Raw genomic sequence first — 24,867 nt, 5'->3', positions numbered from 1 at the left:
AATCCTGTAATTAAAGTTTCATCTTAATTCAACTCCCCCTGGCACAGGGGTAGGGAGGGAACGCTTGTTAAATTGCTGTGGTGCTGGCTGCTGTAGTCCTGTACTGGGAATGGTTTGATATGTCTACAGTAAGAGGAGCTTGGCTGTCTAATGAGAGAGCGAGAAAGGAGAGAGGAGACAGAGAGAGAGGAGACGGAGGGGGGAGGTAGGGAGGGAGAGGGGGAGAGAGGAGACAGAGAGAGAGGAGACAGAGAGAGAGAGAGGGAGCAAGAGAGAGAGAGAGGGAGCGAGAGAGAGCGAGAGAGAGAGAGAGAGAGAGAGAGAGAGAGAGAGAGAGAGAGAGAGAGAGAGAGAGAGAGAGAGAGAGAGAGAGAGAGAGAGAGAGAGAGAGAGAGAGAGAGGGAGAAAGAGAGGAGAGAGAGAGAGATACTTTACCTGCTTGTTTCTCGACAGAGATCCATGTTGTGTATATAGTAACTGACCACTGTGTATGTAGTAGGTCTACCATGCTCTACGGTAGTGACTATTGCTTCATCCCAAATGGCATCCTATTCCCTTTATAGGGCCTATGGTCCCTGGTCAAAAGTAGTGCACCAAATAGGGAATAGAGTGCCATTAGGGAAGCAGAGTGTCTCAGTTGAGGAAAGTCTTCTCAGAACTCCTTTAACTACATATTTCTCCTGTCAGGCCCCAACGTTGTCATCCCAGCCTCTCCAGAGAGTGTGGGCTGGTGGATGTCATGGCGCATACCAATGCTGCGACTGGAAACCAAGCCTGACGGGATCCAGTTTTGACAGACAAGGCTGTGGAGGACTGAGACGGCTCCTCTGTGCTCCTCGCAATACAAACAATGAGAGCCAACCCGGTTAAGCATTCTGATCCCGAACGAATGAACCTCGTTCAAATCAATGAACATCTTTAAGTGGAGCCATGAATTAATGATCACAGACGAAGGCTGCAGCCCAGGCTAATGAGCCAACCGGACCAAGGAGTGGACCAACCGGCCGGCCAACCAACGGGCCTCTGCTGCAAAGATACTGTAACCAAGGCCTTTTATTCCCCACAATGCTGTTCATAGCACTGCTCACCAGTGGCTGGCTGAGGGAATGACAAGAGCGCCGCCCTGGTGGCACAAAATGTACATTACATCTACACTCCCTACAACCCCGGCTAATTATTAGAATCAGGGGCGCTATATTAGGGTTGGAATGAAAAACCTTCAGGATGGTAACTCTCCAGGAACAGGGTTGGAGTGAAAACCTACAGGATGGTAGGTCTCCAGGAACATGATTGGGCAGCCCTGCCCTATAGAGAACACTACTTTTGACCAGAGCCATATGGGGTTCCATTCTGGATGCAGCTATGGAGATGACATGCCTCAGTGCTGTAGAACCTAGAGGGTTCTTAGAACCATCTGTATTGGACCGTCTGGCAGAGCTTCCCCTAGCCTCTCTTGGCAACCACAGCAGAGGATAGAGATACAGAGGGAGGTGGGATAGTAACTGGCCTTACATTTGAGAGAGAGAGAGAGAGAGAGAGAGAGAGAAAAAGAGAGAGAGACTTTATCTGCTCCTTTAAAAAATGACCCTGTTGTTTAAAACAGTCTCCAGAATGTCTAATCAGCTTTGCAGCAAAACGTCAGTTAAATGTATTGGGCGCTAAGGTGCATGACTCTTAAAACTCTCCAGAACACTATAATGTGTTTGCTTGTTATTCTTCTGACAGTGCAATTAATATTATTTACATTTCAGTCTGATTTGAACATTTTACAAGTAACTCGCCAGTTGTTCGACATCTGAAGCTTATTAAGAGAAGGAGATGCTACTTAAGTAAAGGAATGAATGTGGGTAGTTGGAGGATGAGACACACGACTTTCTAACCAGCAAGAAGCATGGATTTTCCCAGGAGAGATGGGAACGCAGAGAGATATACATCAACCAGACAGAGAGATATACCTCAACCAGACAGAGAGATATACATCAACCAGACAGAGAGAGATACATCAACCAGACAGAGAGATATACCTCAACCAGACAGAGAGATATACCTCAACCAGACAGAGAGATATACCTCAACCAGACAGAGAGATATACCTCAACCAGACAGAGAGATATACCTCAACCAGACAGAGAGATACATCAACCAGACAGAGAGATATACCTCAACCAGACAGAGAGATATACATCAACCAGACAGAGAGATATACCTCAACCAGACAGAGAGATATACATCAACCAGACAGAGAGATATACATCAACCAGACAGAGAGATATACCTCAACCAGACAGAGAGATATACCTCAACCAGACAGAGAGATATACCTCAACCAGACAGAGAGATATACCTCAACCAGACAGAGAGATATACATCAAGCAGACAGAGAGATACATCAAGCAGACAGAGATACAGAGATATACATCAAACAGACAGAGAGATATATCAAGCAGACAGAGAGAGGTGGTAAGGATGTAAGGATGAATCCATGTAGTCTGTGGGAGGGAGGGAGGGAGGAGACAAAGAAATGGTTCATTATATCGCTACGTTACATTTAGTAAATGCCTTTTGCTAAATTGAATGTTTTTATTGATTGGCATGTGGAAGGACGTGATAGAGTAGATCAGAAAGGGAGGAAAAAAGAGAGCTGTTTGAGAAAGGATGAGAGGGCTACATCTGAAGGAAATAGATACAATAGAAAACACACATAGAGAGAGCAAGGAGGAGGGAGAGATTACAAATGGAGAAGTGCAGAGGAATGAGAGAATCCATGGTCTACTTTGATAATTACTTGACATTTGTAATTAAAATATTTGCATCTAGCTAGAAGAGCGTAGAGATGCAGCACAGTGGTAATGAGGGCTGAGAGAGAGAGAGAGAGAGAGAGAGAGAGAGAGAGAGAGAGAGAGAGAGAGAGAGAGAGAGAGAGAGAGAGAGAGAGAGAGAGAGAGAGAGAGAGAGAGAGAGAGAGAGAGAGAGAGAGAGAGAGAGAGAGAGAGAGAGAGGGAGAGAGAGAAAACAACTCTTGTTAAAGGCCCAGTGCAGTCAAAAACATGATTTTTATGTGTTTTATATACTGTACAGTTCCACACTATGAGGGTGGAATAATACTGTAAAAATGGGAAAATTATGATAATACCCTTTTAGTGTAAGAGCTGTTTGAAAAGACCACCTGAAATGTCAGCCTGTTTTGGTGGGATGGAGTTATGACCTGCCTGGTGGTAAATTAGTTAGTAGAACAATAAGAAAGAGTTGGCCACTCTAACAATGGCTGCAGTCCAACTTCTAAGTAGACAGCCCTTGGCAATAAACCCTCAGGCCTTGAAATACGCTTTACATCGTCATATCGGCGTGTATCTTAAATGTCCCTTGACCAAGCGAGAGAGAGTGATGGTCGGAGAGGCAACTTTCTTGGTGGAAGATCTTGGAATTGAAATGATTTGTTAAAATTACTCCAGAATTCTATGTCAAAAAAATAATAATTTTGATTGAATTTAATCACCTTGTTATTAAGACATTATCCTTACTAAATTACAATGAGAAAAACATCTTCCTGAATCATTTTATGAGTGAATACAATTGCACTAGAATTGGCATATTTTTAAAATTATTTTTTGTATATATTTTTTTGTAATGTTATTTATATATATACCAAAAAAGTGTTAAACAAATCTAAATACATTTTATATTTGAAATTCTTCAAAGTAGCCACCCTTTGCCTTGGTGACAGCTTTGCACACTCTTGGCATTCTCTCAACCAGCTTCATGAGGTAGTTACCTGGAATGCATTTCCATTAACAGGTGTGCCTTGTTAAAAGTTAATTTGTGACATTTCTTTCCTTCTTAATGCATTTGAACCAATCAGTTGTGTTGTGACATGGTAGGGGTGGTATACAGAATATTGCCCTATTTGGTAAAAGACCAAGTCCATATTATGCCAAGAACAGCTCAAATAAGCAAAGAGAAAAGACAGTCCATTATTACTTTAAGACACAAAGGTCAGTCAATACAAAACATTTCAAGAACTTTAAAAGTTTCTTCAAGTGCAGTCGCAGAAACCATCAACATCTATGATGAAACTGGCTCTCATGAGTACTACCACATTGCGTGGGCCAAGAAACACAAGCAACAGACCGGTGGAAATCTGTCCTTTGGTCTGATGAGTCCAAATTTTGAGATTTCTGGTTCCAACCGCCATGTCTTTGTGAGACACAGAATAGGTGAACGGATGATCTCCGCATGTGTGGTTCCCACCGTGAAGCATGGAGGAGGAGGTGTGATGGTGCTTTGCTGGTGACACTGTCACAGACAATGTCACCAATTTATTTAGAATTCAAGGCACACTTAACCAGCATGGCTACCACAGCATTCTGCAGCGATAGTGGAACTATCATTTGTTTCTCAACATCTCCAGGTTGTGTAAGGGCTGTTAGACCAAGAAGGAGAGTGATAGAGTGCTGCATCAGATGACCTGGCCTCAACAGTCACCCGACCTCCACCCATTTGAGATGGTTTGGGATGAGTTGGACCACAGAGTGAAGGAAAAGCAGCCAACAAGTGCTCAGCATATGTGGGAACTCCTTCAAGACGGTTGGAAAAGCATTCCCCATGAAGCTGGTTGATAGAATGCCAAGAGTGTGCAAAGCTGTCATCTCGGCAAAGGGTGGCTACTTTTAAGCATCTCAAATATAAAATATATTTTGATTTGTTTAACACTTTTTTGGTTTCTACATGATTCCAAACTTTTGACTGGTACTTTGTATGTATTTAGTAATTTCTTGTTTTGTTTTGTTAGACATGTTTGATATAGGGATATAAGTAGTTGATTATTTTGTATGATGAATAAATATAAAGTTTTAAAAAATGTTTAAAAAAAACAATTATAAAAAAAAATGATATAAGAAAGAGTTCCAAACCTCTTTGCCAATAACAGGTCGGTTTCAGTTTTCTCCTCCCCACTCAGACCCGGACAGTCCTAAAGAAATTCTTGCTTTTAATTGAATACAATCACAGTAAGTTAATTGCTACCCAGATAAAAACGGAGCATTGGACCTTTAAAGTTAACAATAAAAAATGAAGTATTATAGCGTGTAGTTGGCTGAGGAAAGAAAAGCGAGAGAACGGTAATTGAGAAGCTCTGTTAAGGGATTGCAAATTCAAAGTGGTTTGCGAAATGGAGAAGGATAGAGCAAAACAACCAACCAACTACCCTCCCTCCCTCCACCTCCCTCCCTCCCTCCCTCCCTCCACCTCCCTCCCTCCCTCCACCTCCCTCCACCTCCCTCCCTCCCTCCCTCCCTCCCTCCCTCCCTCCCTCCCTCCCTCCCTCCCTCCCTCCCTCTCTGTCTCCCTCCCTCTCTCCCTCTCTCTGTCTCCCTCCCCCCTCTCTCTCTCCCTGTCTCCTCCCTCTCTCTCTGTCTCCTCTCTCTCTCTCTCTCTCTGTCTCTCTCTCTCTGTCTCTCTCGCTCTCTCTCTGTCTCTCTCTCTCTCTCTCTCTCTCTCTCTCTCTCTCTCTCTCTCTCTCTCTCTGTCTCTCTCCTCTCTGTCTCTCTCTCTCTGTCTCTCTCTCTCTCTCTCTCTCTCTCTCTCTCTCTCTCTCTCTCTCTGTCTCTCTCTCTCTCTCTGTCTCTCTCTCTCTCTCTCTCTCTCTACCTCCCTCTGTGCTACGTAAACCTGGACCACTGTAATTATTTCCCCCTCTCTGCTGCAGTCGACGGGAAAAAAAATAACGCTTGGACCTTGTTCACTTTAACACTTACGTTTAACCCGAAACTGCTGTGACCGTTTATTGTGTTGTTTTTAACCGCTGAATGGTAACCGGGTTCGACTCTTACTATCTGCTTACCTGTCGTTTAAAATTCCATCATTCAAATGCCGAGTTGACAACACGCGCCTCGTTAACGGGCAGGAATAGACAACTGTGGCATGTTTCTGTATTGCGGCGGTTGATCCTACATAACATGCGCACGACCTAGCGTGCCGTTTTAATTAAATCATAGTGCAATATCTTCCGGGAGGGCAGTGAGTATGTAGGGAATTGGATAGGGCAAGGACAGATGAGTATTTAAAACGAGCACGGTTGAACAGTGTAGGTTACCGTCGGATGTATTCCTATTTCTCTCTAAATTAATTCTAATATTTTCTCTCAACATTTCTCTATCTAATTCCCGAGACTTTGCGGCCGGGCGCTCTCAGTGATATAATCTTTTACAGAACCTTGGACAGCGGAAATACTAACACAAAGAATGGTCGCAGGATACAAATGATTTTCTACCACTTGCCAGGTTTTCTGGTGGCTATTCATATCGAGAGAGCAAGTTAAATTAAGAGACTTCCAACCTGCATGTATCGTTAATTGACCTTATCTGTCTGTTAATTTCAAACGAACTTACTATCAGCCGGGTACTGATTACGCTAAACCTAAACTGCAAGAGGATATCTACCTGTAAATGATATCCAACTGGATTGATTTATAGGCTACTGTGGATTTGGGTCGTATTATTGTCCGGAGACCAACACATGTTGAGTTCAAAGAGAGGAATAATAATTTAGAGACAGAAAAGCAGCCTCTTGTGTAGGTTCCTCAGACTGAATAGTAACATTTATTTACAGACGAAAACGACGTTACCCTTCAAGTAGAACTAGTGTTGAGATAGATTGGCTATTTTATGAGGAATAGAAATAGTTTATTTTGTCACGAGAAAAAACACACACTTACAAGAGTTCTTGACGCAGCAACAGCAGAACAATACCAGAGGAGCAAAGTCACCAAGACAATTCTCAACCATCAGCGGCATACTACATTCTTTGACACTCTAGAACTTCCACCATGGCGGTGTCCTGTCAAAGTCTACCCGGGGGTCGACGCTCCATCATTGGCAAGACATTGATGTTCGCCTCGCTGACTTTACTCTTCTCTTGGTCCTGCCCGGCTCTAGGCAAGAAGAAGCTCTACATCGGTGCCCTCTTCCCTATGAGCGGAGGCTGGCCCGGGGGCCAAGCATGCCTCCCTTCCGCTCAGATGGCCCTCGACTTGGTGAACAAGAGAACGGATATACTGCCGGAGTACGAACTTGAACTGATCCACTACGATAGCATGGTGAGTAGTCTAGGCTAACCTAACCGCAAAACAAGTGCTTTAACTGCATGATTTATGCGTAAACATCAATTTATCCCACCCAAAGTGTCTGAATTACGTGGTTAATGGTTATATTAATAATTCAGACTGGATCGTTATTCATATTAGATCAACATTTGATTCATAATGGCTTGTTTTTACTTCAAATTTGTTTTGCTTATATTTGCATAATATGAATACCAAATCGATGTCATGCGTGCCGTAATTTGGATAATAAGTTGTCCTTTGTGAATTCTTTAATTTCCTCAGTTGTTTTTAATGAGCTCCAGTAGACTGTGTTTCTTTGATTCATGTTCTTGAAGAGGCAGGGCAGACTAAGTGAGTTGGAGGCCCCAGGAAGAGGCTAGTAAATGTGTTAACTTAGGTACATTTTCTGTTCAAATTCAATCTTCTTAATTGTTTTTTTAAATCTAACCCACTCTCATAGAGCCTCATTGCTACAGCTTAGAGTAATTGAAATTAAAGTCATTTTTACAGTCATATATGCACAGGAACTCTGTCAGGGTGGAATAGTCCAACTCTGTCAGGGTGGAATAGTCCAACTCTGTCAGGGTGGAATAGAACAAATCTGTCAGGGTGGAATAGTCCAACTCTGTCAGGGTGGAATAGACCAACTCTGTCAGGGTGGAATAGACCAACTCTGCCTGGGTGGAATAGTCCAACTCTGTCTGGGTGGAATAGACCAACTCTGTCAGGGTGGAATAGACCAACTCTGTCTAGGTGGAATAGACCAACTCTGTCAGGGTGGAATAGACCGACTCTGTCTGGGTGGAATATACCGACTCTGTCAGGGTGGAATAGTCCAACTCTGTCAGGGTGGAATAGTCCAACTCAGTCAGGGTGGAATAGACCAACTCTGTCAGGGTGGAATAGTCCATCTCTGTCAGGGTGGAATAGACCAACTCTGTATGGGTGGAATAGACCAACTCTGTCAGGGTGGAATAGACCAACTCGGTCAGGGTGGAATAGACCAACTATGTCTGGGTGGAATAGACCAACTCTGTATGGGTGGAATAGACCAGCTCTGTCAGGGTGGAATAGACCAACTCTGTCAGGGTGGAATAGTCCAACTCTGTCAGGGTGGAATAGTCCAACTCTGTCAGGGTGGAATAGTCCAACTCTGTCAGGTTGGAATAGACCAACTCTGTTGGGGTGGAATAGACCAACTCTGTCGGGGTGGAATAGACCAACTCTGTCAGGGTGGAATAGAACAACTCTGTCAGGGTGAAGTAGACCAACTATGTCTGGGTGGAATAGACCAACTATGTCTGGGTGGAATAGACCAACTCTGTCTGGGTGGAATAGACAAACTCTGTCTGGGTGGAATAGACCAACTCTGTCGGGGTGGAATAGACCAACTCTGTCGGGGTGGAATAGACTAACTCTGTCAGGGTGGAATAGACCAACTCTGTCTGGGTGGAATAGACCAACTCTGTCTGGGTGGAATAGACCAACTCTGTCTGGGTGGAATAGACCAACTCTGTCTGGGTGGAATAGACCAACTCTGTCTGGGTGGAATAGTCCAACTCTGTCAGGGTGGAATAGTCCAACTCTGTCAGCGTGGAATAGACCAACTCTGTCAGGGTGGAATAGACCAACTCTGTCAGGGTGGAATAGACCGACTGTCTGGGTGGAATAGACCGACTCTGTCAGGGTGGAATAGTCCATCTCTGTCAGGGTGGAATAGACCAACTCTGTCAGGGTGGAATAGTCCAACTCAGTCAGGGTGGAATAGACTACTTCTGTCATGGTGGAATAGACCAACTCTGTCAGGGTGGAATAGTCCAACTCTGTCAGGGTGAAATAGACCAACTGTCTGGGTGGAATACACCAACTCTGTCTGGGTGGAATAGATCAACTCTGTCAGGGTGGAATACACCAACTCTGTCTGGGTGGAATAGACCAACTCTGTCTGGGTGGAATAGTCCAACTCTGTCAGGGTGGAATAGACCAACTCTGTCAGGGTGGAATACACCGACTCTGTCTGGGTGGAATAGTCCAACTCTGTCAGGGTGGAATAGTCCATCTCTGTCAGGGTGGAAAAGTCCAACTCTGTCAGCGTGGAATAGACCAACTATGTCTGGGTGGAATAGACCAACTCTGTATGGGTGGAATAGACCAGCTCTGTCAGGGTGGAATAGACCAACTCTGTCAGGGTGGAATAGTCCAACTCTGTCAGGGTGGAATAGTCCAACTCTGTCAGGGTGGAATAGTCCAACTCTGTCAGGTTGGAATAGACCAACTCTGTTGGGGTGGAATAGACCAACTCTGTCGGGGTGGAATAGACCAACTCTGTCAGGGTGGAATAGAACAACTCTGTCAGGGTGAAGTAGACCAACTATGTCTGGGTGGAATAGACCAACTATGTCTGGGTGGAATAGACCAACTCTGTCTGGGTGGAATAGACAAACTCTGTCTGGGTGGAATAGACCAACTCTGTCGGGGTGGAATAGACCAACTCTGTCGGGGTGGAATAGACTAACTCTGTCAGGGTGGAATAGACCAACTCTGTCTGGGTGGAATAGACCAACTCTGTCTGGGTGGAATAGACCAACTCTGTCTGGGTGGAATAGACCAACTCTGTCTGGGTGGAATAGACCAACTCTGTCTGGGTGGAATAGTCCAACTCTGTCAGGGTGGAATAGTCCAACTCTGTCAGCGTGGAATAGACCAACTCTGTCAGGGTGGAATAGACCAACTCTGTCAGGGTGGAATAGACCGACTGTCTGGGTGGAATAGACCGACTCTGTCAGGGTGGAATAGTCCATCTCTGTCAGGGTGGAATAGACCAACTCTGTCAGGGTGGAATAGTCCAACTCAGTCAGGGTGGAATAGACTACTTCTGTCATGGTGGAATAGACCAACTCTGTCAGGGTGGAATAGTCCAACTCTGTCAGGGTGAAATAGACCAACTGTCTGGGTGGAATACACCAACTCTGTCTGGGTGGAATAGATCAACTCTGTCAGGGTGGAATACACCAACTCTGTCTGGGTGGAATAGACCAACTCTGTCTGGGTGGAATAGTCCAACTCTGTCAGGGTGGAATAGACCAACTCTGTCAGGGTGGAATACACCGACTCTGTCTGGGTGGAATAGTCCAACTCTGTCAGGGTGGAATAGTCCATCTCTGTCAGGGTGGAAAAGTCCAACTCTGTCAGCGTGGAACAGTCCAACTCTGTCACGGTGGAATAGACCAACTCTGTCAGGGTGGAATAGTCATACTCTGTCTGGATGGAATAATCTAACTCTGTCAGGGTGGAATAGTCCAACTCTGTCAGTGTGGAATAGTCCATCTCTGTCTGGGTGGAATAGACCAATTCTGTCAGGGTGGAATACTCCAACTCTGTCAGGATGGAATCGACCAACTCTGTCAGGGTGGAATAGTCTAAATATGTCAAGGTGAAATATTCCAACTCTGTCAGTGTGTAATAGTCCATCTCTGTCAGTGTGGAATAGTCCAACTCTGTCTGGGTGGAATAGACCAATTCTGTCAGGGTGGAATAGTCCAATTCTGTCTGGTTGGAATAGACCGACTCTGTCAGGGTGGAATAGACCGACTCTGTCTGGGTGGAATAGACCAACTCTGTCAGGGTGGAATAGTCCAACTCTGTCAGGGTGGAATAGACCAACTCTGTCAGGTTGGAATAGACAAACTCTGTTGGGGTGGAATAGACCAACTCTGTCGGGGTGGAATAGACCAACTCTGTCAGGGTGGAATAGTCCAACTCTGTCAGGGTGGAATAGTCCAACTCTGTCAGGGTGGAATAGTCCAACTCTGTCAGGGTGGAATAGTCCAACTCTGTCAGGGTGGAATAGACCAACTCTGTCAGGGTGGAATAGACCAACTGTGTCAGGGTGGAATAGACCGACTCTATCTGGGTGGAATAGACCAACTCTATCAGGGTGGAATAGATCAACTATGCCAGGGTGGAATAAACCAACTCTGTCAGGGTGGAATAGACTAACTCTGTCGGGGTGGAATAGACCAACTCTGTCAGGGTGGAATAGACCAAATATGTCTGGGTGGAATAGACCAACTCAGTCAGGGTGGAATAGAACAACTATGTCAGGGAGGAGTAGACCAACTCTGTCTGGGTGGAATAGACCAACTCTGTCAGGGTGGAATAGTCCAACTTTGTCAGGGTGGAATAGTCCAACTCTGTCAGGGTGGAATAGTCCAACTCTGTCAGGGTGGAATAGTCCATCTCTGTCAGGGTGGAATAGTCCAACTTTGTCAGGGTGGAATAGTCCAACTTTGTCAGGGTGGAATAGTCCAACTCTGTCAGGGTGGAATAGTCCATCTCTTTCAGGTTGGAATAGTCCAACTTTGTCAGGGTGGAATAGTCCAACTCTGTCCTGGTGGAATAGTCCAACTCTGTCAGGGTGGAATAGTCCATCTCTGTCAGGGTGGAATAGTCCAACTCTGTCAGGGTGGAATAGTCCAACTCTGTCTGGGTGGAATAGACCGACTCTGTCAGGGTGGAATAGTCCAACTCTGTCAGGGTGGAATAGTCCAACTCTGTCAGTGTGGAATAGTCCATCTCTGTCTGGGTGGAATAGACCAACTGTCTGGGTGGAATACATCAACTCTGTCAGGGTGGAATACACCAACTCTGTCTGGGTGGAATAGACCAACTCTGTCTGGGTGGAATAGTCCAACTCTGTCAGGGTGGAATAGACCAACTCTGTCAGGGTGGAATACACCGACTCTGTCTGGGTGGAATAGTCCAACTCTGTCAGGGTGGAATAGTCCATCTCTGTCAGGGTGGAAAAGTCCAACTCTGTCAGCGTGGAACAGTCCAACTCTGTCACGGTGGAATAGTCCAACTCTGTCAGGGTGGAATAGACCAACTCTGTCAGGGTGGAATAGACCAACTCTGTCAGGGTGGAATAGTCCATCTCTGTCTGGGTGGAATAGACCAATTCTGTCAGGGTGGAATACTCCAACTCTGTGAGGAGCTATTATTATTATTATTATTATTAGGATGGAATCGACCATCTCTGTCAGGGTGGAATAGTCTAAATATGTCAAGGTGAAATATTCCAACTTTGTCAGGGTGGAATAGTCCAACTCTGTCAGGGTGGAATAGTCCAACTCTGTCAGGGTGGAATAGTCCAACTCTGTCAGGGTGGAATAGACCAACTCTGTCAGGGTGGAATAGACCAACTCTGTCAGGGTGGAATAGACCATCTCTGTCAGGTTGGAATAGACCAACTCTGTCAGGGTGTAATAGATCAACTATGTCATGGTGGAATAGACCAACTCTGTCAGGGTGGAATAGTCCAACTCTGTCAGGGTGGAATAGTCCAACTCTGTCAGGGTGGAATAGACCAACTCTGTCAGGGTGGAATAGACCGACTCTGTCTGGGTGGAATAGACCGACTCTGTCTGGGTGGAATAGACCAACTCTGTCAGGGTGGAATAGACCAACTTTGTCAGGGTGGAATAGTCCAACTCTGTCAGGGTGGAATAGACCAACTCTCTCTGGGTGGAATAGACCAACTCTATCAGTGTGGAATAGACCAACTTTGTCAGGGTGGAATAGTCCAACTCTGTCAGGGTGGAATAGTCCAACTCTGTCAGGGTGGAATAGTCCATCTCTGTCAGGGTGGAAAAGTCCAACTCTGTCAGCGTGGAACAGTCCAACTCTGTCAGGGTGGAATAGACCAACTCTGTCAGGGTGGAATAGTCCAACTCTGTCAGGGTGGAATAGTCCAACTCTGTCAGGGTGGAATAGTCCAACTCTGTCCACTCTGTCAGGGTGGAACAGTCCAACTCTGTCAGGGTGGAATAGACCACTCTGTCTCTGTCAGGGTGGAATAGTCTGTCAGTCCATCTCTGTCAGGGTGGAATAGTCCTACTCTGTCAGGGTGGAAAGTCCAACTCTGTCAGGGTGGAGTAGTCCAACTTGTCAGGGTGGAATAGTCCAACTCTGTCAGGGTGGAATAGTCCAACTTTGTCAGGGTGGAATAGTCGAACTCTGTCATGGTGGAATAGTCCAACTCTGTCAGGGTGGAATAGTCCAACTCTGTCAGGGTGGAATAGTCCATCTCTGTCAGGGTGGAATAGTCCATCTCTGTCAGGGTGGAATAGTCCAACTCTGTCAGGGTGGAATAGACCAACTCCGTCTGGGTGGAATAGACCAACTCTGTCAGGGTGGAATAGACCAACTCTGTCAGGGTGGAATAGACCGACTCTGTCAGGGTGGAATAGACCGACTCTGTCAGGGTGGAATAGACCGACTCTGTCTGGGTGGAATAGACCGACTCTATCAGGGTGGAATAGTCCATCTCTGTCTGGGTGGAATAGACCAACTCTGTCAGTGTGGAATAGTCCATCTCTGTCTGGGTGGAATAGTCCAACTCTGTCAGTGTGGAATAGTCCATCTCTGTCTGGGTGGAATAGACCAATTCTGTCTGGTTGGAATAGACCGACTCTGTCAGGGTGGAATAGACCGACTCTGTCTGGGTGGAATAGACCAACTCTGTCAGGGTGGAATAGTCCAACTCTGTCAGGGTGGAATAGACCAACTCTGTCTGGGTGGAATATTCCAAATCTGTCTGGGTGGAATAGACCAACTCTGTCAGGGTGGAATAGATAATTCAAAGATAATTGTGTAGTCTAGAGCGATTTTCTAGGTTCGCTAGCCATCTATTGTCGTTCTTTTAACGCAACGTAACGTAAACAACACTGCTAGCTAGCCTGCTAGCCCCGAATAGCAACACTGCAGAAACTATTACACTCAACGGAACGACTTGATTAGTGTAGTGTCAACAACGCACCCACTGCCAGCTGGCCTACTTCAGCAGTACTGTATCATTTTAATCATTTTAGTCAATAAGATTCTTGCTACGTAGCTTAACTTTCTGAACATTCGAGACGTGTAGTCCACTTGTCATTCCAATCTCCTTTGCATTAGCGTAGCCTCTTTTGTAGCCTGTCAACTATGTGTCTGTTTATCCCTGTTCTCTCCTCTCTGCACAGACCATACAAACGCTCTCACCGCGTGGCCGCGGCCACCCTACTCTGGTGGTCCCAGCGCGCACGACCCACGTGGAGTTCCAGGTCTCCGGTAGCCTCTGGAACTGCCAATCTGCGGTCAACAAGGCAGAGTTCATCTCAGCCTATGCCTCCCTCCAGTCCCTCGACTTCTTGGCACTGACGGAAACATGGATCACCACAGACAACACTGCTACTCCTACTGCTCTCTCTTCGTCCGCTCACGTGTTCTCGCACACCCCGAGAGCGTCTGGTCAGCGGGGTGGTGGCACCGGGATCCTCATCTCTCCCAAGTGGTCATTCTCTCTTTCTCCCCTTACCCATCTGTCTATCGCCTCCTTTGAATTCCATGCTGTCACAGTTACTAGCCCTTTCAAGCTTAACATCCTTATCATTTATCGCCCTCCAGGTTCCCTCGGAGAGTTCATCAATGAGCTTGATGCCTTGATAAGCTCCTTTCCTGAGGACGGCTCACCTCTCACAGTTCTGGGCGACTTTAACCTCCCCACGTCTACCTTTGACTCTTTCCTCTCTGCCTCCTTCTTTCCACTCCTCTCCTCTTTTGACCTCACCCTCTCACCTTCCCCCTACTCACAAGGCAGGCAATACGCTCGACCTCATCTTTACTAGATGCTGTTCTTCCACTAACCTCATTGCAACTCCCTCCAAGTCTCCGACCACTGCCTTGTATCCTTTTCCCTCTCGCTCTCATCCAACACCTCCCACACTGCCCCTACTCGGATGGTATCGCGCCGTCCCAACCTTCGCTCTCTCTCCCCGCTACTCTCTCCTCTTCCATCCTATCATCTCTTCCCTCCGCTCAAACCTTCTCCCACCTATCTCCTGATTCTGCCTCCTCAACCCTCCTCTCCTCCCTCTCTGCATCCCTTGACTCTCTATGTCCCCTATCCTCCAGGCCGGCTCGGTCCTCCCCTCCCGCTCCGTGGCTCGATGACTCATTGCGAGCTCACAGAACAGGGCTCCGGGCAGCCGAGCGGAAATGGAGGAAAACTCGCCTCCCTGCGGACCTGGCATCCTTTCACTCCCTCCTCTCTACATTTTCCTCCTCTGTCTCTGCTGCTAAAGCCACTTTCTACCACGCTAAATTCCAAGCATCTGCCTCTAACCCTAGGAAGCTCTTTGCCACCTTCTCCTCCCTCCTGAATCCTCCGCCCCCTCCCCCCTCCTCCCTCTCTGCAGATGACTTCGTCAACCATTTTGAAAAGAAGGTCGACGACATCCGATCCTCGTTTGCTAAGTCAAACGACACCGCTGGTTCTGCTCACACTGCCCTACCCTGTGCTCTGACCTCTTTCTCCCCTCTCTCTCCAGATGAAATCTCGCGTCTTGTGACGGCCGGCCGCCCAACAACCTGCCCCCTTGACCCTATCCCCTCCTATCTTCTCCAGACCATTTCCGGAGACCTTCTCCCTTACCTTACGTCGCTCATCAACTCATCCCTGACCGTTGGCTACGTCCCTTCCGTCTTCAAGAGAGCGAGAGTTGCACCCCTTCTGAAAAAACCTACACTCGATCCCTCCGATGTCAACAATTACAGACCAGTATCCCTTCTTTCTTTTCTCTCCAAAACTCTTGAACGTGCCGTCCTTGGCCAGCTCTCCCGCTATCTCTCTCTGAATGACCTTCTTGATCCAAAACAGTCAGGTTTCAAGACTAGTCATTCAACTGAGACTGCTCTCCTCTGTATCACGGAGGCGCTCCGCACTGCTAAAGCTAACTCTCTCTCCTCTGCTCTCATCCTTCTAGATCTATCGGCTGCCTTCGATACTGTGAACCATCAGATCCTCCTCTCCACCCTCTCCGAGTTGGGCATCTCCGGCGCGGCCCACGCTTGGATTGCGTCCTACCTGACAGGTCGCTCCTACCAGGTGGCGTGGCGAGAATCTGTCTCCTCACCACGCGCTCTCACCACTGGTGTCCCCCAGGGCTCTGTTCTTGGCCCTCTCCTATTCTCGCTATACACCAAGTCACTTGGCTCTGTCATAACCTCACATGGTCTCTCTTATCATTGCTATGCAGACGACACACAATTAATCTTCTCCTTTCCCCCTTCTGATGACCAGGTGGCGAATCGCATCTCTGCATGTCTGGCAGACATATCAGTGTGGATGACGGATCACCACCTCAAGCTGAACCTCGGCAAGACGGAGCTGCTCTTCCTCCCGGGAAGGACTGCCCGTTCCATGATCTCGCCATCACGGTTGACAACTCCATTGTGTCCTCCTCCCAGAGCGCCAAGAACCTTGGCGTGATCCTGGACAACACCCTGTCGTTCTCAACTAACATCAAGGCGGTGGCCCGTTCCTGTAGGTTCATGCTCTACAACATCCGCAGAGTACGACCCTGCCTCACACAGGAAGCGGCGCAGGTCCTAATCCAGGCACTTGTCATCTCCCGTCTGGATTACTGCAACTCGCTGTTGGCTGGGCTCCCTGCCTGTGCCATTAAACCCCTTCAACTCATCCAGAACGCCGCAGCCCGTCTGGTGTTCAACCTTCCCAAGTTCTCTCACGTCACCCCGCTCCTCCGTTCTCTCCACTGGCTTCCAGTTGAAGCTCGCATCCGCTACAAGACCATGGTGCTTGCCTACGGAGCTGTGAGGGGAACGGCACCTCAGTACCTCCAGGCTCTGATCAGGCCCTACACCCAAACAAGGGCACTGCGTTCATCCACCTCTGGCCTGCTCGCCTCCCTACCACTGAGGAAGTACAGCTCCCACTCAGCCCAGTCAAAACTGTTCGCTGCCCTGGCCCCCCAATGGTGGAACAAACTCCCTCACGACGCCAGGACAGCGGAGTCAATCACCACCTTCCGGAGACACCTGAAACCCCACCTCTTTAAGGAATACCTAGGATAGGTTAAGTAATCCCTCTCACCCCACCCCCCTAAGTTTTAGATGCACTATTGTTAAGTGACTGTCCCACTGGATGTCATAAGGTGAATGCACCAATTTGTAAGTCGCTCTGGATAAGAGCGTCTGCTAAATGACTTAAATGTAATGTAAATGAATAGTGCAACTCTGTCAGGGTGGAATAGTCTAACTCTGTCAGGGTGGAATAGTCCAACTCTGTCAGGGTGGAATAGTCCAACTCTGTCAGGGTGGAATAGTCCAACTCTGTCAGGGTGGAATAGACCAACTCTGTCAGGGTGGAATAGACCAACTGTGTCAGGGTGGAATAGACCGACTCTATCTGGGTGGAATAGACCAACTCTATCAGGGTGGAATAGATCAACTATGCCAGGGTGGAATAGACCAACTCTGTCAGGGTGGAATAGACTAACTCTGTCGGGGTGGAATAGACCAACTCTGTCAGGGTGGAATAGACCAAATATGTCTGGGTGGAATAGACCAACTCTGTCAGGGTGGAATAGAACAACTATGTCAGGGAGGAGTAGACCAACTCTGTCTGGGTGGAATAGACCAACTCTGTCAGGGTGGAATAGTCCAACTTTGTCAGGGTGGAATAGTCCAACTCAGTCAGGGTGGAATAGTCCAACTCTGTCAAGGTGGAATAGTCCAACTTTGTCAGGGTGGAATAGTCCATCTCTGTCAGGGTGGAATAGTCCAACTCTGTCAGCGTGGAACAGTCCAACTCTGTCAGGGTGGAATAGACCAACTCTGTCAGGGTGGAATAGTCCAACTCTGTCAGGGTGGAATAGTACAACTCTGTCAGCGTGGAATAGACCAACTCTGTCAGGGTGGAATAGACCAACTCTCTCTGGGTGGAATAGACCAACTCTGTCAGGGTGGAATAGACCAACTTTGTCAGGGTGGAATAGTCCAACTCTGTCAGCGTGGAACAGTCCAACTCTGTCAGGGTGGAATAGTCCAACTCTGTCAGGGTGGAATAGTCCAACTCTGTCAGGGTGGAATAGTCCAACTCTGTCAGCGTGGAATAGACCAACTCTGTCAGGGTGGAATAGACCGACTCTGTCAGGGTGGAATAGACCGACTCTGTCAGGGTGGAATAGACCGACTCTGTCAGGGTGGAATAGACCGACTCTATCAGGGTGGAATAGACCGACTCTGTCTGGGTGGAATAGACCGACTCTATCAGGGTGGAATAGTCCATCTCTGTCTGGGTAGAATAGACCAACTCTGTCAGTGTGGAATAGTCCATCTCTGTCTGGGTGGAATAGTCCAACTCTGTCAGTGTGGAATAGTCCATCTCTGTCAGGGTGGAATAGACCGACTCTGTCTGGGTGGAATAGACCAACTCTGTCAGGGTGGAATAGTCCAACTCTGTCAGGGTGGAATAGACCAACTCTGTCTGGGTGGAATATTCCAAATCTGTCTGGGTGGAATAGACCAACTCTGTCAGGGTGGAATAGTCCAACTCTGTCAGGGTGGAATAGTCCAACTCTGTCAGGGTGGAATAGTCCAACTCTGTCAGGGTGGAATAGTCCAACTCTGTCAGGGTGGAATAGACCAACTCTGTCAGGGTGGAATAGACCAACTGTGTCAGGGTGGAATAGACCGACTCTATCTGGGTGGAATAGACCAACTCTATCAGGGTGGAATAGATCAACTATGCCAGGGTGGAATAGACCAACTCTGTCAGGGTGGAATAGACTAACTCTGTCGGGGTGGAATAGACCAACTCTGTCAGGGTGGAATAGTCCAACTCTGTCAGGGTGGAATAGTCCAACTCTGTCAGGGTGGAATAGTCCAACTCTGTCAGGGTGGAATAGTCCCACCCAGTCAGGGTGGAATAGACTACTTCTGTCATGGTGGAATAGACCAACTCTGTCAGGGTGGAATAGACCAACTCAGTCAGGGTGGAATAGACTACTTCTGTCAGGGTGGAATAGTCCAACTCTGTCAGGGTGGAATAGTCCCACTCAGTCAGGGTGGAATAGACTACTTCTGTCATGGTAGAATAGACCAACTCTGTCAGGGTGGAATAGACCAACTCCGTCTGGGTGGAATAGACCAACTCTGTCAGGGTGGAATAGACCAACTTGTCAGGGTGGAATAGTCCTACTCTGTCAGGGTGCAATAGTCCAACTCTGTCAGGGTGCAATAGACCAACTCTGTCAGGGTGGAATAGTCCAACTCAGTCAGGGTGGAATAGTCCAACTCTGTCTGGGTGAATAGACCAACTGTCTGGGTGGAATGCCAGGGTGGAATAGTCCAACTCTGTCAGGGTGGAATAGTCCAACTCTGTCAGGGTGGAATAGTCCAACTCTGTCAGGGTGGAATAGTCCCACAGTCAACTACTTCTGTCATGGTGGAATAGACCAACTCTGCCAGGGTGGAATAGTCCAACTCTGTCAGGGTGGAATAGTCCAACTTTGTCAGGGTGGAATAGTCCAACTCTGTCAGGGTGGAATAGTCCAACTCTGTCAGGGTGGAATAGTCCAACTCTGTCAGGGTGGAATAGTCCATCTCTGTCAGGGTGGAATAGTCCAAATCAGTCAGGGTGGAATAGTCCAACTCTGTCTGGGTGGAATAGTCCAACTCTGTCAGTGTGGAATAGTCCATCTCTGTCTGGGTGGAATAGACCAATTCTGTCAGGGTGGAATAGTCCAATTCTGTCTGGTTGGAATAGACCGACTCTATCAGGGTGGAATAGTCCATCTCTGTCTAGACCAACTCTGTCAGGGTGGAATAGTCCATCTCTGTCTGGGTGGAATAGTCCAACTCTGTCAGTGTGGAATAGTCCATCTCTGTCTGGGTGGAATAGACCAACTCTGTCAGGGTGGAATAGTCCAACTCTGTCTGGTTGGAATAGTCCGACTCTGTCAGGGTGGAATAGTCCAACTCTGTCTGGAATCACTCTGTCAGGGTGGAATAGTCCAACTCTGTCAGGGTGGAATAGACCAACTCTGTCTGGGTGGAATATTCCAAATCTGTCTGGGTGGAATAGACCAACTCTGTCAGGGTGGAATAGTCCAACTCTGTCAGGGTGGAATAGTCCAACTCTGTCAGGGTGGAATAGTCCAACTCTGTCAGGGTGGAATAGTCCAACTCTGTCAGGGTGGAATAGTCCAACTCTGTCAGGGTGGAATAGACCAATCTGTCAGGGTGGAATAGACCAACTGTGTCAGGGTGGAATAGACCGACTCTATCTGGGTGGAATAGACCAACTCTATCAGGGTGGAATAGATCAACTATGCCAGGGTGGAATAGACCACTCTGTCAGGGTGGGTCGGGGTGGAATAGACCAACTCTGTCAGGGTGGAATAGTCCATCTCTGTCTGGGTGGAATAGTCCAACTCTGTCAGGGTGGAATAGTCCAGTCAGGGTGGAATAGACTCTTCTGTCATGGTGGAATAGACCAACTCTGTGGGTGGAATAGACCAACTCAGTCAGGGTGGAATAGACTACTTCTGTCAGGTGGAATAGTCCAACTCTGTCAGGGTGGAATAGTCCACTCTGTCTGGGTGGAATAGAATAGACCAACTCTGTCAGTGGGTGGAATAGACCAACTCTGTCTGAATCAGGGTGGAATAGAACTCTGTCAGATAGACCAACTCTGTCAGGGTGGAATAGACCAACTCTGTCTGGGTGGAATAGTCCAACTCTGGACCAACTCTGCCAGGGTGGAATAGACCAACTCTGTCAGGGTGGAATAGTCCAACTCAGTCAGGGTGGAATAGTCCAACTCTGTCAGGGTGGAATAGACCAACTGTCTCTGTCAGGGTGGAATAGTCCAACTCTGTCAGGGTGGAATAGTCCAACTCTGTCAGGGTGGAATAGTCCAACTCTGTCAGGGTGGAATAGTCCAGGGTGGAATAGAACTCTGTCATGGTGGAATAGACCAACTCTGCCAGGGTGGAATAGTACAACTCTGTCAGGGTGGAATAGTCCAACTTTGTCAGGGTGGAATAGTCCAACTCTGTCAGGGTGGAATAGTCCAACTCTGTCAGGGTGGAATAGTCCAACTCTGTCAGGGTGGAATAGACCAACTCTGTCAGGGTGGAATAGACCAACTGTGTCAGGGTGGAATAGACCGACTCTATCTGGGTGGAATAGACCAACTCTATCAGGGTGGAATAGATCAACTATGCCAGGGTGGAATAGACCAACTCTGTCAGGGTGGAATAGACTAACTCTGTCGGGGTGGAATAGACCAACTCTGTCAGGGTGGAATAGTCCAACTCTGTCAGGGTGGAATAGTCCAACTCTGTCAGGGTGGAATAGTCCAACTCTGTCAGGGTGGAATAGTCCCACCCAGTCAGGGTGGAATAGACTACTTCTGTCATGGTGGAATAGACCAACTCTGTCAGGGTGGAATAGACCAACTCAGTCAGGGTGGAATAGACTACTTCTGTCAGGGTGGAATAGTCCAACTCTGTCAGGGTGGAATAGTCCCACTCAGTCAGGGTGGAATAGACTACTTCTGTCATGGTAGAATAGACCAACTCTGTCAGGGTGGAATAGACCAACTCCGTCTGGGTGGAATAGACCAACTCTGTCAGGGTGGAATAGACCAACTTGTCAGGGTGGAATAGTCCTACTCTGTCAGGGTGCAATAGTCCAACTCTGTCAGGGTGCAATAGACCAACTCTGTTAGGGTGGAATAGACCAACTGTCTGGGTGGAATAGTCCAACTCTGTCTGGGTGTAATAGACCAACTCTGCCAGGGTGGAATAGACCAACTCTGTCAGGGTGGAATAGTCCAACTCAGTCAGGGTGGAATAGTCCAACTCTGTCAGGGTGGAATAGACCAACTGTCTGGGTGGAATAGTCCAACTCAGTCAGGGTGGAATAGTCCAACTCTGTCAGGGTGGAATAGTCCAACTCTGTCAGGGTGGAATAGTCCAACTCTGTCAGGGTGGAATAGTCCCACTCAGTCAGGGTGGAATAGACTACTTCTGTCATGGTGGAATAGACCAACTCTGCCAGGGTGGAATAGTACAACTCTGTCAGGGTGGAATAGTCCAACTTGTCAGGGTGGAATAGTCCAACTCTGTCAGGGTGGAATAGTCCAACTCTGTCAGGGTGGAATAGTCCAACTCTGTCAGGGTGGAATAGTCCATCTCTGTCAGGGTGGAATAGTCCAAATCAGTCAGGGTGGAATAGTCCAACTCAGTCAGGGTGGAATAGTCCAACTCTGTCAGGGTGGAATAGACCAACTGTCTGGGTGGAATAGTCCAACTCAGTCAGGGTGGAATAGTCCAACTCTGTCAGGGTGGAATAGTCCCACTCAGTCAGGGTGGAATAGACTACTTCTGTCATGGTGGAATAGACCAACTCTGTCAGGGTGGAATAGTCCAACTCTGCCAGGGTGGAATAGACCAACAGTCTGGGTGGAATAGACCAACTCTGTCTGGGTGGAATAGTCCAACTCTGTCAGGGTGGAATAGACCAACTCCGTCTGGGTGGAATAGACCAACTCTGTCAGGGTGGAATAGACCAACTTGTCAGGGTGGAATAGTCCTACTCTGTCATGGTGGAATAGTCCATCTCTGTCAGGGTGGAATAGTCCTACTCTGTCAGGGTGGAATAGTCCAACTCTGTCAGGGTGGAATAGTCCAACTTTGTCAGGGTGGAATAGTCCAACTCTGTCAGGGTGGAATAGTCCAACTTTGTCAGGGTGGAATAGTCGAACTCTGTCATGGTGGAATAGTCCAACTCTGTCAGGGTGGAATAGTCCAACTCTGTCAGGGTGGAATAGTCCATCTCTGTCAGGGTGGAATAGTCCATCTCTGTCAGGGTGGAATAGTCCAACTCTGTCAGGGTGGAATAGACCAACTCCGTCTGGGTGGAATAGACCAACTCTGTCAGGGTGGAATAGACCAACTCTGTCAGGGTGGAATAGTCCTACTCTGTCAGGGTGCAATAGACCGACTCTGTCAGGGTGGAATAGACCGACTCTGTCTGGGTGGAATAGACCGACTCTATCAGGGTGGAATAGTCCATCTCTGTCTGGGTGGAATAGACCAACTCTGTCAGTGTGGAATAGTCCATCTCTGTCTGGGTGGAATAGTCCAACTCTGTCAGTGTGGAATAGTCCATCTCTGTCTGGGTGGAATAGACCAATTCTGTCTGGTTGGAATAGACCGACTCTGTCAGGGTGGAATAGACCGACTCTGTCTGGGTGGAATAGACCAACTCTGTCAGGGTGGAATAGTCCAACTCTGTCAGGGTGGAATAGACCAACTCTGTCTGGGTGGAATATTCCAAATCTGTCTGGGTGGAATAGACCAACTCTGTCAGGGTGGAATAGATAATTCAAAGATAATTGTGTAGTCTAGAGCGATTTTCTAGGTTCGCTAGCCATCTATTGTCGTTCTTTTAACGCAACGTAACGTAAACAACACTGCTAGCTAGCCTGCTAGCCCCCGAATAGCAACACTGCAGAAACTATTACACTCAACGGAACGACTTGATTAGTGTAGTGTCAACAATGCACCCACTGCCAGCTGGCCTACTTCAGCAGTACTGTATCATTTTAATCATTTTAGTCAATAAGATTCTTGCTACGTAGCTTAACTTTCTGAACATTCGAGACGTGTAGTCCACTTGTCATTCCAATCTCCTTTGCATTAGCGTAGCCTCTTCTGTAGCCTGTCAACTATGTGTCTGTTTATCCCTGTTCTCTCCTCTCTGCACAGACCATACAAACGCTCCTCACCGCGTGGCCGCGGCCACCCTACTCTGGTGGTCCCAGCGCGCACGACCCACGTGGAGTTCCAGGTCTCCGGTAGCCTCTGGAACTGCCAATCTGCGGTCAACAAGGCAGAGTTCATCTCAGCCTATGCCTCCCTCCAGTCCCTCGACTTCTTGGCACTGACGGAAACATGGATCACCACAGACAACACTGCTACTCCTACTGCTCTCTCTTCGTCCGCTCACGTGTTCTCGCACACCCCGAGAGCGTCTGGTCAGCGGGGTGGTGGCACCGGGATCCTCATCTCTCCCAAGTGGTCATTCTCTCTTTCTCCCCTTACCCATCTGTCTATCGCCTCCTTTGAATTCCATGCTGTCACAGTTACTAGCCCTTTCAAGCTTAACATCCTTATCATTTATCGCCCTCCAGGTTCCTCGGAGAGTTCATCAATGAGCTTGATGCCTTGATAAGCTCCTTTCCTGAGGACGGCTCACCTCTCACAGTTCTGGGCGACTTTAACCTCCCCACGTCTACCTTTGACTCTTTCCTCTCTGCCTCCTTCTTTCCACTCCTCTCCTCTTTTGACCTCACCCTCTCACCTTCCCCCTACTCACAAGGCAGGCAATACGCTCGACCTCATCTTTACTAGATGCTGTTCTTCCACTAACCTCATTGCAACTCCCCTCCAAGTCTCCGACCACTGCCTTGTATCCTTTTCCCTCTCGCTCTCATCCAACACCTCCCACACTGCCCCTACTCGGATGGTATCGCGCCGTCCCAACCTTCGCTCTCTCTCCCCCGCTACTCTCTCCTCTTCCATCCTATCATCTCTTCCCTCCGCTCAAACCTTCTCCCACCTATCTCCTGATTCTGCCTCCTCAACCCTCCTCTCCTCCCTCTCTGCATCCCTTGACTCTCTATGTCCCCTATCCTCCAGGCCGGCTCGGTCCTCCCCTCCCGCTCCGTGGCTCGATGACTCATTGCGAGCTCACAGAACAGGGCTCCGGGCAGCCGAGCGGAAATGGAGGAAAACTCGCCTCCCTGCGGACCTGGCATCCTTTCACTCCCTCCTCTCTACATTTTCCTCCTCTGTCTCTGCTGCTAAAGCCACTTTCTACCACGCTAAATTCCAAGCATCTGCCTCTAACCCTAG

General features: G+C 48.0%; 1 protein-coding gene across 1 annotated transcript in view; it reads left to right on the top strand.

Annotated features, from left to right (window-relative positions):
• The window catches only part of LOC124043145 (gamma-aminobutyric acid type B receptor subunit 1-like), a 438,637-nt gene that overhangs the window by 152,538 nt on the left and 261,232 nt on the right, over positions 1-24,867 (top strand). Inside the window, exon 7 of the mRNA XM_046361378.1 lies at positions 6,933-7,093. Within this exon, the coding sequence (XP_046217334.1) occupies positions 6,933-7,093 (161 nt within the window). The remainder of the gene's footprint in view (positions 1-6,932; positions 7,094-24,867) is intronic.

Source organism: Oncorhynchus gorbuscha, linkage group LG09, assembly GCF_021184085.1.
Source record: "Oncorhynchus gorbuscha isolate QuinsamMale2020 ecotype Even-year linkage group LG09, OgorEven_v1.0, whole genome shotgun sequence".
Lineage (NCBI taxonomy): Eukaryota > Metazoa > Chordata > Actinopteri > Salmoniformes > Salmonidae > Oncorhynchus > Oncorhynchus gorbuscha.
The sequence above is the reverse complement of the archived record's forward strand: the minus strand, read 5'-3'. Positions and strand labels throughout refer to the sequence as shown.